General features: G+C 31.7%; 1 protein-coding gene and 1 long non-coding RNA gene across 2 annotated transcripts; one reads left to right on the top strand and one right to left on the bottom strand.

Moving 5' to 3' along the window:
• Positions 1–556: 556 nt before the first annotated feature.
• On the bottom strand, positions 557–2,410 carry LOC145582719 (uncharacterized). The gene is made up of 2 exons (XR_014099927.1): positions 2,135–2,410; positions 557–820 (listed from the first exon to the last, which is right to left on the bottom strand). It is a non-coding gene; the product is annotated as an uncharacterized LOC145582719 (long non-coding RNA).
• A 5,773-nt stretch (positions 2,411–8,183) lies between these two features.
• LOC145582717 (non-specific lipid transfer protein GPI-anchored 1-like) lies at positions 8,184–11,623 on the top strand. The gene is made up of 2 exons (XM_081639716.1): positions 8,184–8,647; positions 11,152–11,623. The coding sequence occupies exons 1-2, from the start codon at positions 8,284–8,286 to the stop codon at positions 11,376–11,378; spliced, it is 591 nt and encodes a 196-aa protein (XP_081495842.1). The 5' UTR covers positions 8,184–8,283; the 3' UTR covers positions 11,379–11,623.
• Positions 11,624–14,255: the final 2,632 nt, after the last annotated feature.

The following is a 14,255-nucleotide window of genomic DNA, read 5'->3' as shown; positions in this document are numbered from 1 at the left end:
ATTGGTGAAATTTTGGGGGTTTTGTGTGTATTTGTAATCACCATTGCATTGTTAGTGTTGCTAGAGATTTGTATTTGTAATTACAATTTCAGTATTAATATTCTCATGTTCCTAAGAAACAACCGAAGGAAGTTGTAATATGCATTATACTTGGGCTGAATAACACCCTAAGAAACAACTGAAGATGTAATTTGTCAAACTATTTTATGCTCTTTGGTTCTTTATTATGGTGTTATCACCTCCAAATGAGTGTAGCTTCATGATTTTCTAGTTTAACATTGCTTATTGCCTAAAATGTGATCAATATTCATTACACTTGAAGAACAAGCTCATATTCTTCAAGCACAAGTGGAGACTAATCTCTATGTTTCGTGTGCTGCTCTGCTTTGCTATTGGGATCGGATTTGTTTCCTATTCTTTCTGTTTCTAATATGGTTTTTGATTTTGGACTAAGAAAAATTGTAACGCCTCGACTTTTAATTGGCGTTACCGGAACGTACTTAACCCGTCATTCGTAGCGGAATTAATTAACCATGGATAAACCATTCTTTACTCATCATACGCAGGGGAATCAATCATATAGATAATCTCATAATCACCTGTGGGTTATGGGCCCACAAATAAACATACTCCTTAATTAGAAAACTCAATAATTAATACAACTCCAATCTTCCTTACTGTAATAAAAATTATTTATCTCTCGATAAAACTTTATCCCAATAAATCGTAATGCATGAGCCTTGATTCCGTAATTCCTCAACACTGTAAATTCCTTTAATGACTTTGCTTTTGACTAACTCGAGCTCCATCATCATCATTCCTGTAAATATCCATAAAAAAATAGAAAACAGAGGAAAATTCCAAAAATGAGTGGAAAACTCAGTAACATTACTCTAGCTCGTAAAACCGTTTTTCTTTCAAAATCATTTAAGCACATATCTTATTCCTTATGCATTCATAGTTGTTCAGAAATAATATAATATCATTATTTTTAAAAGTTGAGTCGGCAAGGATCATTCCCTTTACATAAGATCATAGGTAAGCACAGGTTTTGGACATAACATAACTTTCATTTGTGTGGGATTAATTCCCCATTTCATTAACATACTTTCCTCCATCTATAACTCACTTATTTTCTATGTTCAGTTCATTTTCCATTGTCGACAAATGTAACCTCGTATCATATTAAATCATTTCTGAACAACTTTATATCTCATCTAAATTCATAGCACATTGGCACAATTCATAATCATTCATTCATAACACTTAATTGAATAAAATAATCATCAGCGTTAAACATTTAACAGGGGCATAACACAACAGATCACGTCCACATATCTTATAGATTAATAAAATAACTAGAAACACCTGTTATTCATAGCATTCTTATCACCTTGTATGACGGTATGACATCTTTATGAACGATCGTACATATCAGTATATCGTAAAACTCATTAATAGATTATCCTTGTGAGTTCTCGTAAGTCCTTTAACAAAATTCAGATATTCGTAATCTTTTTGGTGGACATGCTAGTCGCTGGACAGTATGACATGGCGGAACGTCTTCCGCGATGGGCCGGTGCCCATAACATAGAGCTGGTGCTCGACATAGTTGGGCAGGTGCCCCATGGGTACATGCATTGCATGACCGAAACATAACATATACTGCCAGACGGACTAGGTCTTTCACTTTCATTTATTAAGTTATGTGTCTTTTAATAAGTTATTCGTAGTTTATTAACATACTTTCGAGAGTTCCACAAATCAAGAAAACATTGTATACATGTAAAATCATTCATATAAATCATAAGACTGAAATACATCAATGAACATGTTGATCATCTCGCAAGTCATTTATACCAGAATATAAAAGATCATGTCATGTCATTTGCACATACCACGCTTTTAAATCATAACATGCCAAACATACCATCATGCATACGTATGATACAATAACATGTCATTAAAATTACACACGTGCACTCATAATAACTAGATATAATTGTCACACATACAGGTCTAAAACACATGCAGTAGCTAAACATAATAATTACAGATACGGAACTGAACACAATTGCTAAACATAATGGTTACACACACAGGGCTAGACATAATTGCTAGACATAATGATTACCTCATTCGATCATCCTTAATCATCTCCCTTATTTTCCAATAATCATCATCCGAGCTCTAATTCTTCGTCATTAATTCCTCACTGTCATAACTCTCAATCATACCCAATAATAATAAATACTCATTAGTAAATTCTCATTTCAAAGCCTTTGATAAAACAAGTATAAACTTATTTCCAAAGAACAAAACAAATTACATTACTAGAGTAAAACAAGCACTACTTCGAAAATAGATACTACTACTATTTATATTACTAGTAGAAAATAGATTAGAAACATATATACTACTACTATTCATATTAGTAGTGAATAAGATTAAAATTATAAACACTCTAAATCATAAATTATATTTAGTATGAAAAGCAATAACAAAACTCATTTGAGAAATGAGTATTATTACTACGTAAGTTATCTAAGTATATGATAGTATGACCATTTAAAAGAAAATGCTACCATAATCATTAATTTAAGAAATAAGAGTAGTTTTCCCAAAGTAAAAGTCAAACTTGTACCAAAATTACAAGAAAAAGAGTAGCTTACTTTGGGTTTATTGAAAAGCAGTCCAAGAACTTAGTCTTAGGAGACTATTTTTGCAGCAAGAACAGAATCATGAATGATGGATAGGGATTAGTGAATGATGAGCGACAGCCATGGTGTCGATAGTTTCTTTAGTGGTTGGAATAAATGTAGGAGTATTAAGTGTTGCTAATAAGCTTTCAAGAAGAAAAAAAAAAAAGAGATAAAGTTTGGTACGTGATAATCATGGAAATTGTGCAACAAACAATAAAAATCGAAGCAAAGATGAAATAGTCCTCTTTGCCTTAACCGTGAAGAAGTGATAACTATAGTTTGATGAAAATAGAAATTGGATGAGGCAAAACTTGGTCTTATCTCAAGTAAATTCTTAACCATGAAGAAGTAGGAAGAGGTGGGTTTTGTCTTCTTATTCCCTTCAAAACTTAATTGTGAAGGAGGAGGAATAAGGTGGTAACGTCTAATACTTAAGTAGTATTATTTAAAGAACATGAAAGAAAAGGAATGATAAGATCAAATTTGCTATTGTGATAGTCATGGATTTGAGCAACCAATAATTATAAAGAAGCAAAACTAGACTTTGTATAATCAGTTCCTTAACCGTGAAGGACAAGGAGAAGGAGAAATAAAGAGGCAGGTTTTGTCTCTTTTTGGTGAGCGAGGGCATTTTAGTCATTTCACTATCTCTTTAAAAATATAGATTTTGCTGCAAATCTTTAAATAGTTAACGAAACATAAAAATATCATTTGACCGAGATAAATTAAAAAAATAAATTACTTTCTTTCGTAAAATTAGCTTTTGAAATAATATAATCTTATTATAAGATTAAGACTAAAATAGTCATACTTGATAAAATATAGATTAAACTTTAATTAAGCTAATAAAAAAATTGGAGTATAATAAATCGCGTTTTAAAATCTCGGGTATTACAAAAATACATAATACATATTATGCTTCTATTTTTATTATTTTCTACTAAAAAAGGTGCAGATGGGCTAGTTCATAGCTTTGATAGGTTAAATACCCTGCTACTTACTATATGGGATCAGAGTTCTGATTTCTCCCATATTTTTCCTTTCTTTACCTTTGCTCTCTTTTGCTGCTCTTATCTTTTTTTTTTATTGCTTCTTCAGCTTCAAAATATACAGTATGCATGTGAACTGATATTCCATCTTTTCTTTCATGTTGTAATCTATTTTAAATCTTCGCTCTCTATTAAGTTTTTATTTTTTTTTATTTTTTTGTTAAACTCAGTGTTAGGTGAATAACTTACTAAGTTTCACTACTGACTCTCTATCAGCTCTACTAGCATAGAAGCACCACTGGAACGTCGAACCAACCTTTCTTGTTAAAGAAAAAGAGGTTAGCCTCTAAATATATAATTTACCTTAGTTTCTATTTCTGTCTATCAAAATATTTTGGTGAATTTAGCTATGATAAGAAGGATTGGGATCTTTTGTATCTAAAACATTTCTTAGTTTTGTTTACAAAAGACATGTAAAGTTAGATCATTATTGTTGGTCCTTGGATTGCTATGAATCATTATTGAATCTCCCCAAGCTTGCAAGGGGATCTTGATGAGTTTAAGCATGTCTCTTCATATATCTTTTAACTATCTAGATAGCGCTATTATACTTAATATGCAATGTTCTGCTATTCATTCATGTCTTGTTGGTTTTTAAATTGGTCTTCTTGTGTATTCCCTTGACAAATTATAATCAAGGTACTTGTCTTGTTTTCATTCTAGCAGACTTGTTGCTGATGCCTTAGTCACTGTTATTACCATTGAAGTCATTGATGTTGGTGTTGCTGCTGCTGTTAAATGTTCCTATTAATGCCAATCCCAACTTTGTACAATTAAAATACTTTCTTTTGGGATAGAATTGTAATATTTGTTACAATATAATTATTATTGAAAATATTTAAGTTGATATATGTATGTGTATCAATTTCAATTTAGAGATAATAAAACCATTTTTTAATGGGCATATTAGGCAATGTTTCATGTAAGAACTGATGCCTTTTATCATGAAAGACAACATTTAGGTACCGGTGTCTTTGTGGTTTTTATACTACAAATAGTCTTATTGCAAAAATTTAGCAACTGATTGGTTACTAGCAAAAAAATGATCCTAGCAGTTGCTAATCAATTACAAAAGTATTGGTTTCCGTAGTCTCTAATCCGGCTCAAAATATTAGTCTTCGTAGTCTTAAAAATTTGGTCAAAATAGTTGCTAATCCATCGCTAATATTTTGTGATGGACAATGAATCTGTTGCTAAAATCTTAAAGTTAGTCATTAAATGATAGTAGCAAATTAGTCGCTAATATTTTATGATGGACAATGATTCAGTTACTAAAATTTCAAAGTTAGTTGCTAATTGGCAGTTGCAAAGTTGTTGCAAATTCGTCGTTAAATTTGTGACTACACCAAAATTACTCGGGATTTGCGACGAGGTCTTTAGCAACTAACCAAAGTAATTGCAAATCCGTCGCAAATCCATTTTTGTGACGGATTTGCGACTAATTTGACCGTCGCAAATTCCCTTTTTTCTTGTAGTGAAGAATCAAATAGAATACGTTGGATTACTACTCCAATTCTCTGCAATTTGAAAGAAACATCTTACCATTGTTGTTTCTGCTGCTTTTAGTTTGAAAATACGACGAGCTCCAGCTAGTATTTTATTCTGGTAATAGGGGTGGGAGGATGTGCAACGACTTCCGGCAAGGATGGGGAATGTGCGACGACCTCCGGTGAGGGTTGGGGGAAGTGCGACGAGGTGCAGCGACTTCTGACGAAGGGTGGGGGATAGTTTTCAATGGAAGTGCGAGCTTATCGGGGGTAGGCGAGTTCTAGGGGAGGGGTGGCGATGGCCGGGGAAGGGGCAGCGATGGCCGAGGAAGGGGCGGCGAGTTGGCTGGGTGGTGGCTGTGCGGTGGGGGTAAGGTAGAAGGTTGGTGGTTGGTGTGGATATGGTGGAGGAATGGTGGCTTGAGAAAGGGAATGGAAAAGGCTAGGGGGTGGGGAATCAAAGTAGAATGATTTTGGGTAAACTCAAAAATAAAAATGGGTTAAGGGAATGATTAAAAGTGACAAACAAACATCAACAAAGAGAATGAGGCATGTTCATTCCCTTTTCCTTTGATTATTAACTCCAATCAAATGACCCTTAAATAAATTTTGTCAAAGAGTAATCCTAAAATATCAAAATGAGAGAGATATTTTAAGGCGGGTTAGTAAAAAACAAAAGGGGTATAAAGTACTCCCTGAATTAATACAACAACCTCCCATCTTCCTCGCTTCTCATCTAATGAACCACCATTCATACAACAAAATTACTAAAACATAACTTATTTATGATCATACTCAAGCTGAATTAATTTACAATCGAACAACTAGAAATTGATGACTAATAAATCTGAAAAATGCATGTGGAAATAGACATATCAAGCAACTGGCATTACACTTTTTTTTTTTTTTTTTTTTCTATTTTATTTATTTTATGAAATATCATAAATTCATAATGGTAAGATGTGTATATATGAATATGATATAAGGAAAATTTACAAATTGCAGCCATTTAAAACTTATATTTTGCAAATTACAGTCATTTTTAAAAAAAATTGCAAATTGCAGCCCAAAAGTTGTTATAAATTGTAAATTGCAGCCTAATTTAATTTTTCATCGATTTGCGTATCGAAAAATGTTCGTTTAAGGTTTTAGGTGTCATTTTAGCCCTTTAATTTCCAAATTGAGCTCGAAATTGACAAAAAAAAACAACCAGGCATCTTAGCCGACTAGCCGTTGATGGGTATGCGTAATTGGATTGAAATTGATGAAGTTTGAAGTTGGCAAGGTAGTACCTTATTTATTAAGGCTTGTCTTAACTCTCAAATTATATATATCCTCAACTACTTCCTACATACTGTCCTCAACATTTATGAAAGTTCCCCCCTACTATACATTCATGCCAACTATTACTCGGTACCCACGTGATGTGCTCTGATTGGAATCGAGGGAAGCTCTCTCAACAAATGTTGTTGTATGTATTTTTCGCATTTTGTTTGAATTGAACTAATATTATTGTAGAAATATGTACGACTAGAACATTTTGTTGGAGTAAAATGAAAACTAAAACGATGAATTAAAATAAGTTCTCGTACCATATTTTGGTTGAGAGTTTGCTAGAAGGAAATTATTTTCCCTAAAAAAAAAAAAAAAAAAAATTATATTTTGGTTGAGAGTTTGCTAGAAGGAAATTATTTTCCCTAAAAAAAAAAAAAAAAAAAAAATTACATAAACTAGTTGAGTTAAATTAGAAGTACTCTACCTAGTTATAGTTATAAATGCACAAAGTGCATAATATATCGTCGGGGATGTACTCGATCATACATCTCCACTTCTCCAGTAGTACTTCCTTTGACTTAGTCAACAACATCTAGAATAGTTGAAAACTTAAATACGAAGTACTTTGTAGTAAAAGATGCAAGCTAAGCTCAACAATAAATTATACAAGTAACATACACCAAAATATCTCAAAATATTAAGTATGTGTTTTGCATAATTGCATTATGAGTACAAATGTATTATGATAAATCACCATCATTGGACTAAACACAAAACTCGATCACATCAGAGAAGAGTTTGATCACATAATAATTCATTAGTATTTTTATCTTTATTAAAATTTAAAACTAATTGGTGATAGTAGAAGATTAGATTCACTAGAATTAGCTCACGTTACTGAATTATATATACTTCGTATGTTATTTATCCTTTGTGTCATTTTAATACATGTCGTGGAATAATTAATTATTCCCAACTAATATATGAGTTATTTTTGTAACAAAAAATTAAAAATTTATTTTATAATATACTCATCTACTGATGCAGATTAAAGGGATCAAGATAGAAATTTTAGTTGCTTCCTTTTATTTTTGTTCAAGTCGTTTTAATCATTGCTTTCTTTAATTTTTGTTCAAGTCGTCTATTATATGTGGATTGAGTGGCGTCAATCCAAAAATTATGCATGGTTAATAGAATTAGTATTTGTTTCCATAGTTAGTTTGTAGTGCAAGTTAGATTAGTTTAAGAAAAATATGAATTTTTATCTTCTAATAAGTGTAGTGAAGATTTTCACTTTCTAAGGGATAACTTTAGAGTTTATTGTTATCTTTTAGTTTTGTTTATCGCGTGGAATTGTATATATCCCGTAAATATCATTCATTAATAAAATTAGAGTTTTTAAGTTTACAAAATCTAAATTGTAAGATTGATTCCTATGAATTAATATCGAAATGTTGCTTAATTTTATTTTTCTTTGAGTCGAAAAGACCAAAACTTTATTGAATTCCCGTTGTTTAATCGAAAATACAACGCATTGACTTCATTTAAATCATATCCCGTCAATATTTTATTACAAACAATAAATGACACCGATTAACATACAACCATAAAACAAGCCATAAATCATACACCTTCACAATCTTTACACCACCACTTTAAAACCCTCAAATTCATTCTCTACCTCTTTTCTTATAAGTACTACTATACTCACCTCAAACAAACATTATTTTTCTTAGCTAGTCAAACTATAATTCACTCCATACAAAAATCATGGCTTCCCAAATTCTTAATAACCTAAACAAGTTAAAGCTACTCTTGATCATTGCAACACTATGCATAAGCCTAATGAAACCTTCAATGGTAACGGCCTCGTTGACACAAGAGTGTGGCGCTGCCATTCAGCAGTTGATAAGCTGCTTAAACTTTGCAAAAGGCGGTGCTTCGCAACCTACGAAAGAGTGTTGCACATCGGTGAGTAGTATGAAGGAGAAGCAGCCAGTGTGCTTGTGCTTCTTTATAGGACAAGCACATAATGGTACTGATCAAATTAAGAGTCTTGGGATTCAAGAAGGAAAACTCTTGGAACTTCCTTCTGCTTGTCATCTTGCTAATGCTAGTGCTTCCAATTGCCCTAGTTAGTCTCTTACTCTTTTATTAATTTCTCTCTTAGCTTTACTTCTTTTAGTACTTGAATTTTATTTTAATTATATTACTCTTTATTTTTTTTTGGTGCAATTGTATTACTCTTTATGTGTTAATTAGTTTTTTAGATAATTGTTTGGATCTAATAATTGTTTGTATCTAATCGGTATTTGATTTGTTGGTTCACCATTTGGGTTAATCCGGATTTGGGGTTCAGTTTTGGGTGATTTGTTTGTTTTTAAGATGATTAATTATTTGGATTGGTCATAATTATATATAATTTTCCTAATACATTTAAATTGAAAAATGAGATATTTATTTAGGTGATTTTTTTTTTTAATCAAAGATAAACTTATCCTTTCATTGAAGATAGCGGATGATTGAGTTAATTAGTTGTATAATTAATAAAATCAAGCATATTTATTTTTTTGCTAGAGTAAATTTTGACAAAAGTATATTGTTATAACATCATGTTATTGGTTGATTAAAGTGTTGAGAGTGAAATCCATAGTCCTTAGTGCTATGTTTATCATTTTCCTTAATTAAATCCATACGTGAAATTTATGTTGGGGCTCCAATTCCAAGCACCTCAACTACACATCTATACTTGAGTTAATTTCCTTAGCTAAAAATAGAAGTATTACTGGTAGACGACTTTCCCTTGAAAAAGTTTGTAACAAAAATATATAGATACATGAAAATAGTACTCCGCAAGTTTTAGTATAAGATAAACTCAGCAATATTTTTAATTTGGGTAAAAATATTTTTAATTTAATTTAATTTTTCTCTTTTGTAATTTGGGTAGGAAATGAATTTCAAATGCAAGTGACAAAAATGAACATAAAAAATTTTCTTCACGTAACTTTCCAACTACCTCAATTGACACTAAATTAAATGAATCGGCCATCTTTAATTGATAGTCCGTACCTCATCAATTCAATTCGAGTTAAGTATAAAACAAGGGACTCAATTCTTACAAAATATGGAAAAAGGGGACTCTATTTATTTTATAGAGGGAAAAGGGACTGGGCTAGAATGGGTTTGGGTTTCCGGTGAGTTTTAATTATATAAAGGAAAGAATTGAGTCCCCTTGGTTAAACAATTGAGTCCCCTTGGTTAACAATTGAGTCCCTTTGGTCAACTAAAAAAAGTATGTTTTTTTTTAATTTTTTTTAAATTTTTGTAAATATTTTAAATTAAAACCAATCAAAAATAGAGTTCGTTCCTCTTTTTCTTTGAATTTTTATTTTCTTCATTATCTTCATTACATCCTCAATCTTTCAACTCCACATTTCTCTTTAAAATCATGACCATCTCATAAGCTAACTCTGATTCACGTGCACTGTCAACACACCTACCACCTAATATAATCACACCCATGCACTTGTTTATAGTTTGGGCATATTAGGAATCTCATAAAAGGATGCTTGGCTGTCTTAGAAACTCTCCTTAATGGCCTTTTGTTGCAATATACACATATAATCTATTTTTTTCTTTTTCTTTTCTTTTTTTTTTAAAAAAAAAAAATTTAGGGCTCTACAAGCCTTCACCAAAATTGCAATGTGTGCTTTTGCTACAAATGTAAGATTAATAAGCTAAAACCAGAGAGTTGAAGAACAAGTTTTGGCTTTTTATTATTATTATTGAAAGAATTATTTTTATGAATAAAAAACATTAAAAATTTCAAGATCAAAGCTTTTGTATTGCTGTTGCACTTTCTTAATTTCAAACGGCTATATTTTTAAAACAATCAGTAGGAATGATTAATGAAGGGATTGAATTTGTCTGGTTTAATCATGGCAATAATGAGGGGACTCAATTATTTACAGGGGACTTAATTCTTCTTGGGTTAAAGGTGAGTAAAGTCACCTGAAATTACCCCTAATCACCAGAAATTTAACCCAATCCCCTTTCCCTCTGTAAAATAAATAGAGTCCCCTTTCCCCACATTTTGCAAAAGTTGAGTCCCCTATTTTATACTTAACTCATTCAATTCATACCCATCCATATTTATTGCATTGCCTTTGACGTATCATCACTAACCTTGGATTTTGTCACAAATTAATGTGCCTTCAGAGTTGCGTAAGCTAAATACGTACCCATACAGTGACTAGCTAGCTATATGTATGTAAATGTACGATATTTGTCACTCTTATCGTGTTATAAAAAAAGCTAAATATGTATCTTTACAGTGACTAACTAGCAGTATATATGTATCTGTACCACATTTGTCACTTTTTACCGTGTTACGGATTCTTAGACTTGTTAAATTTTACATAAGTTTGAATATTATTATTTTTTTTGAGGGGATATAATTAATTGGCGCAGTATACAATTATTGGCTTATTGAAACTTTTTTTGTTACACGAATTACGCGTTATGTGTTACAATGGGGCCAATGGCTACACATAACTTGTAACTTTGTAAGTTGTAACCAGTTACATTATACATTTTTATTGTGACTAATCTATCTATATGGGGTGAATGTTTGTGTAGAGCTTCTTGGAATATCTCCGAGCTCTCCGGCAGCTTCAATTTTCTTGAAAAACGGGACATCCTCGCCACCCGGAACACCCTCGTCTTCGTCGTCATCAACAGGCATCTTACAAGGGAGCAATAATGCAAGTGGAATTAAGCATGGTGATGGTGTATTGAGCAGCTTTCTCGTGGCGGTCATCGTGTCTGCTATTCTCTGTACTCTACCTATGTCGACTTTGACGTAAAAGCTCTTGTTTTTCTTGTACCCTAAGCATGATCATGAGTTTTAATGTGAGATAGTGAGAGATAATTCCCACCAAAAAAAAGAAGCTCTCACTCAAAATGTTGTAGTTTCGGAAATTTACGGTTGTTTTAAAATTTCAAGTACTTTTCTGGTAGGAACACGATATATTTCTAGTCATTGATATTGTAATTTGAACTATTCAAAATTCCACTACTAGTAATGCCAATTTATTCCCTTACTGTATTATACTGTGTGTACTGTGTATGTTTTTGTTGACAAAAAAATTGTTTTATACCATGTCCTTCATATGGTCCCTATCTAATGTTTATCAGTCCAACCTAGAAGTATTGACCAATAATTTTTCTTAACAAAAAAAAAAAAAAAAAAACTTTTTTTTTCTTTTTTTTTTTTTTTTCCCGGTGAATACAAGGGGCAAGCTCCAAAAAAGATAAACAAACCAACTAAAGAAAAAAAACAAACAACTAATTAACTACTGGATCTAAGCACCATAGATCCTGCAATAAAACGGCTTGAAGATCTTTCGGGATCGCCTCATAAATGACTAATAATATATTTTTTATTGGACATCACCCCATAATTAATTAACCAATCAGCAACTCGATTTATATTGACAATTGGAAGAAAATGTTTTAGAGGTAAAAAAGGTTATTAATTATCACTATCACAAATTTATATTAGTCGATAACCTTTATTATGCACTTGGATTTGGATATATATAAAGTTAGGTGCAAAGAAAAATATAATTTTCCTGGTTTCCACTTTTTCTAATGAGTGAAGAATATCAAATGGGCAAAAACATACTTTTATATTTGTTGCATACTACTTGCATCTAACTTTAGGTGCACCCAAATGCATTTATAATTTTCAATACAGTATTACTCTTCTATAATTACATAAAGAATTTTCAAAATTAAAAGATAGTAGATTGTATGGTGAGATCTTAGCTCATTTGGCAAATTTCAATTGAGAATGATTACAGCTTAGAGTAGATTGTATACCTATAAATAGTACACCAAGTACAACAAAGAGGGGGTTAGATACTTTGAGTTTATCACTTACTCTCTCTCTATCTAAGTAATCTTTCTCTCTCTAAACACTAGCTAATTTAAGCTTCGGATGGGGTTCCTCGATCCCCCCAGGATAGTGTTGTGTGCTACCTGTATAGGTATTTTAGACAAGCCTCATCTAATCCCCAGCTCGAACCACCGGTACGAAATTAAATCTAAAACAGTTATATTATTCATTAATTAATTTCAAATTTTAACTTAATAATAACCCATGTAATCCTTTATATAATCTGTATTATAATTTTCTTATACCCATACAAATCTAACTAAATAGTGTAAACAAATTTGCTCCTAAGCTTGAAGTTAACATGATTTACAAGGTAAAATAATTGACTTGTTTTGGGGTGCGAGATAGCTTACATAGTATGCTATGGGCAAATCTCAAAAAGGATTCTTTGATTGTGAATTGTATTAAACCATCTTCCAATGATTTTTTTTTTTTTTTTTACAAGAATAAAAGGGGTCTCATATAGCCAAATGACACTTACATATAATTACTAAAAAATCAAGAATTCCAACATAAGTACACACCTTAAAACTAAATACATCGTAGATTTGATTTACAATCGTCTTAATAAAAAACTTCATCTCAAGCAATACAATCTGCGAGTTCGCACTTATTCGGCTTGAAATCCACTGATGCGTAGTCGTTTGAGTGAAAATACTCATGTGGTCCTACAGATTCTTGTAGAAATTATGAAACCCTAGATCTTCAATTCTCACCAAACAAACACAAAAAGAAATTAAACCCAAGTGAAAAATTATCACCACAAGGATGAGATCTATTTATTGAAAGCAATTGAAAGGTTTTTAGGGCTTATCACCGGTAAAAATACCAATAGAAGCCCCTATAAAGATTCACAACTAAGGCTAAGAGGAAAAGAAATGGTAGAGATGGAGAAAAAAGGGAGAAAGGAGAAGAGAGAAGGAAAACTTTCAAAAAAAAGTGAAAAATCCTAGTAATGGAGGCTAGTAAAACCCTCCAGAAAAAAACCCTAAAGAGAACCAAAAAAACCCTCCCAAGGAAAAAACCTAAAGGGAACAAATAAACCTAGTACTAGCGTAGTTGTGTGCAAACATCCATCTTCCAATGAATTCTATTACAAAAAGTATGTTATTTATATTGACTAGTAGTATATCTAATACATATTGTTGAAGATACTTTATTGATTAATGTTGATATACATTGTTAATCAGCATCTTCGTCAATTAGGAAACTTTTACTTAATTAATTGATATCTCCTTATTTTTGCTTCTCAAATAAAGTGGCGTGATTGTGCCTGTCGCCCAATTATTCACCGCGAGGGATCAAAGGGTTCGAACTATGAAGAACTCATAAGGGTGTTTGGCGAAATATAAAAGGCTCAAAAAGATGATTGACAAACTCATACTGGATCATAAGAGCAATTGAGTCCTTACCGTCAATATTTAGTTTGGACCGTCGTGCAAATAAAATCATGTTAATCAAGTGAAATATGTCTTCAATTAACTTTGCTTGATTGATTTTCATAAGGTATTTGATTGATTGACAAGCTAGGATTTTTTTGCATATTCTTTTATACCCTTGATCATGCAATCTTTATTTTCTTAGCTCTTGTCCTTATTTTTGTGTAAGTGAAGTCATTTTTTCGTTTTATTTAATTGATTTTTTTCGCCTTTTTTTTTCTCCAAATCCAAAGCGTGGGTTGCTAAGACTGTTGGGCCACCATAAAATACTTGTATTGAAGGACGAATGCATATATATACTTATATAGTAGGCAAATTAGGCTAAGAGTCCAATGTATCATGTG

This window comes from Chenopodium album, chromosome 15 (assembly GCF_948465745.1).
Source record: "Chenopodium album chromosome 15, dcCheAlbu1.1, whole genome shotgun sequence".
Classification (NCBI taxonomy): domain Eukaryota; kingdom Viridiplantae; phylum Streptophyta; class Magnoliopsida; order Caryophyllales; family Amaranthaceae; genus Chenopodium; species Chenopodium album.
Note: the sequence above shows the minus strand (reverse complement) of the source record. Positions and strands in the feature narration are given on the sequence as shown.

Bases quoted from the DNA above. Each gene is read 5' to 3' on its own strand.
- LOC145582717 (XM_081639716.1), top strand. From the start codon at position 8,284: ATGGCTTCCCAAATTCTTAATAACCTAAACAAGTTAAAGCTACTCTTG. The intron at 8,648-11,151 runs GTTAGTCTCTTA...ATGTTTGTGTAG, and splicing joins TAGTGCTTCCAATTGCCCTA to AGCTTCTTGGAATATCTCCG.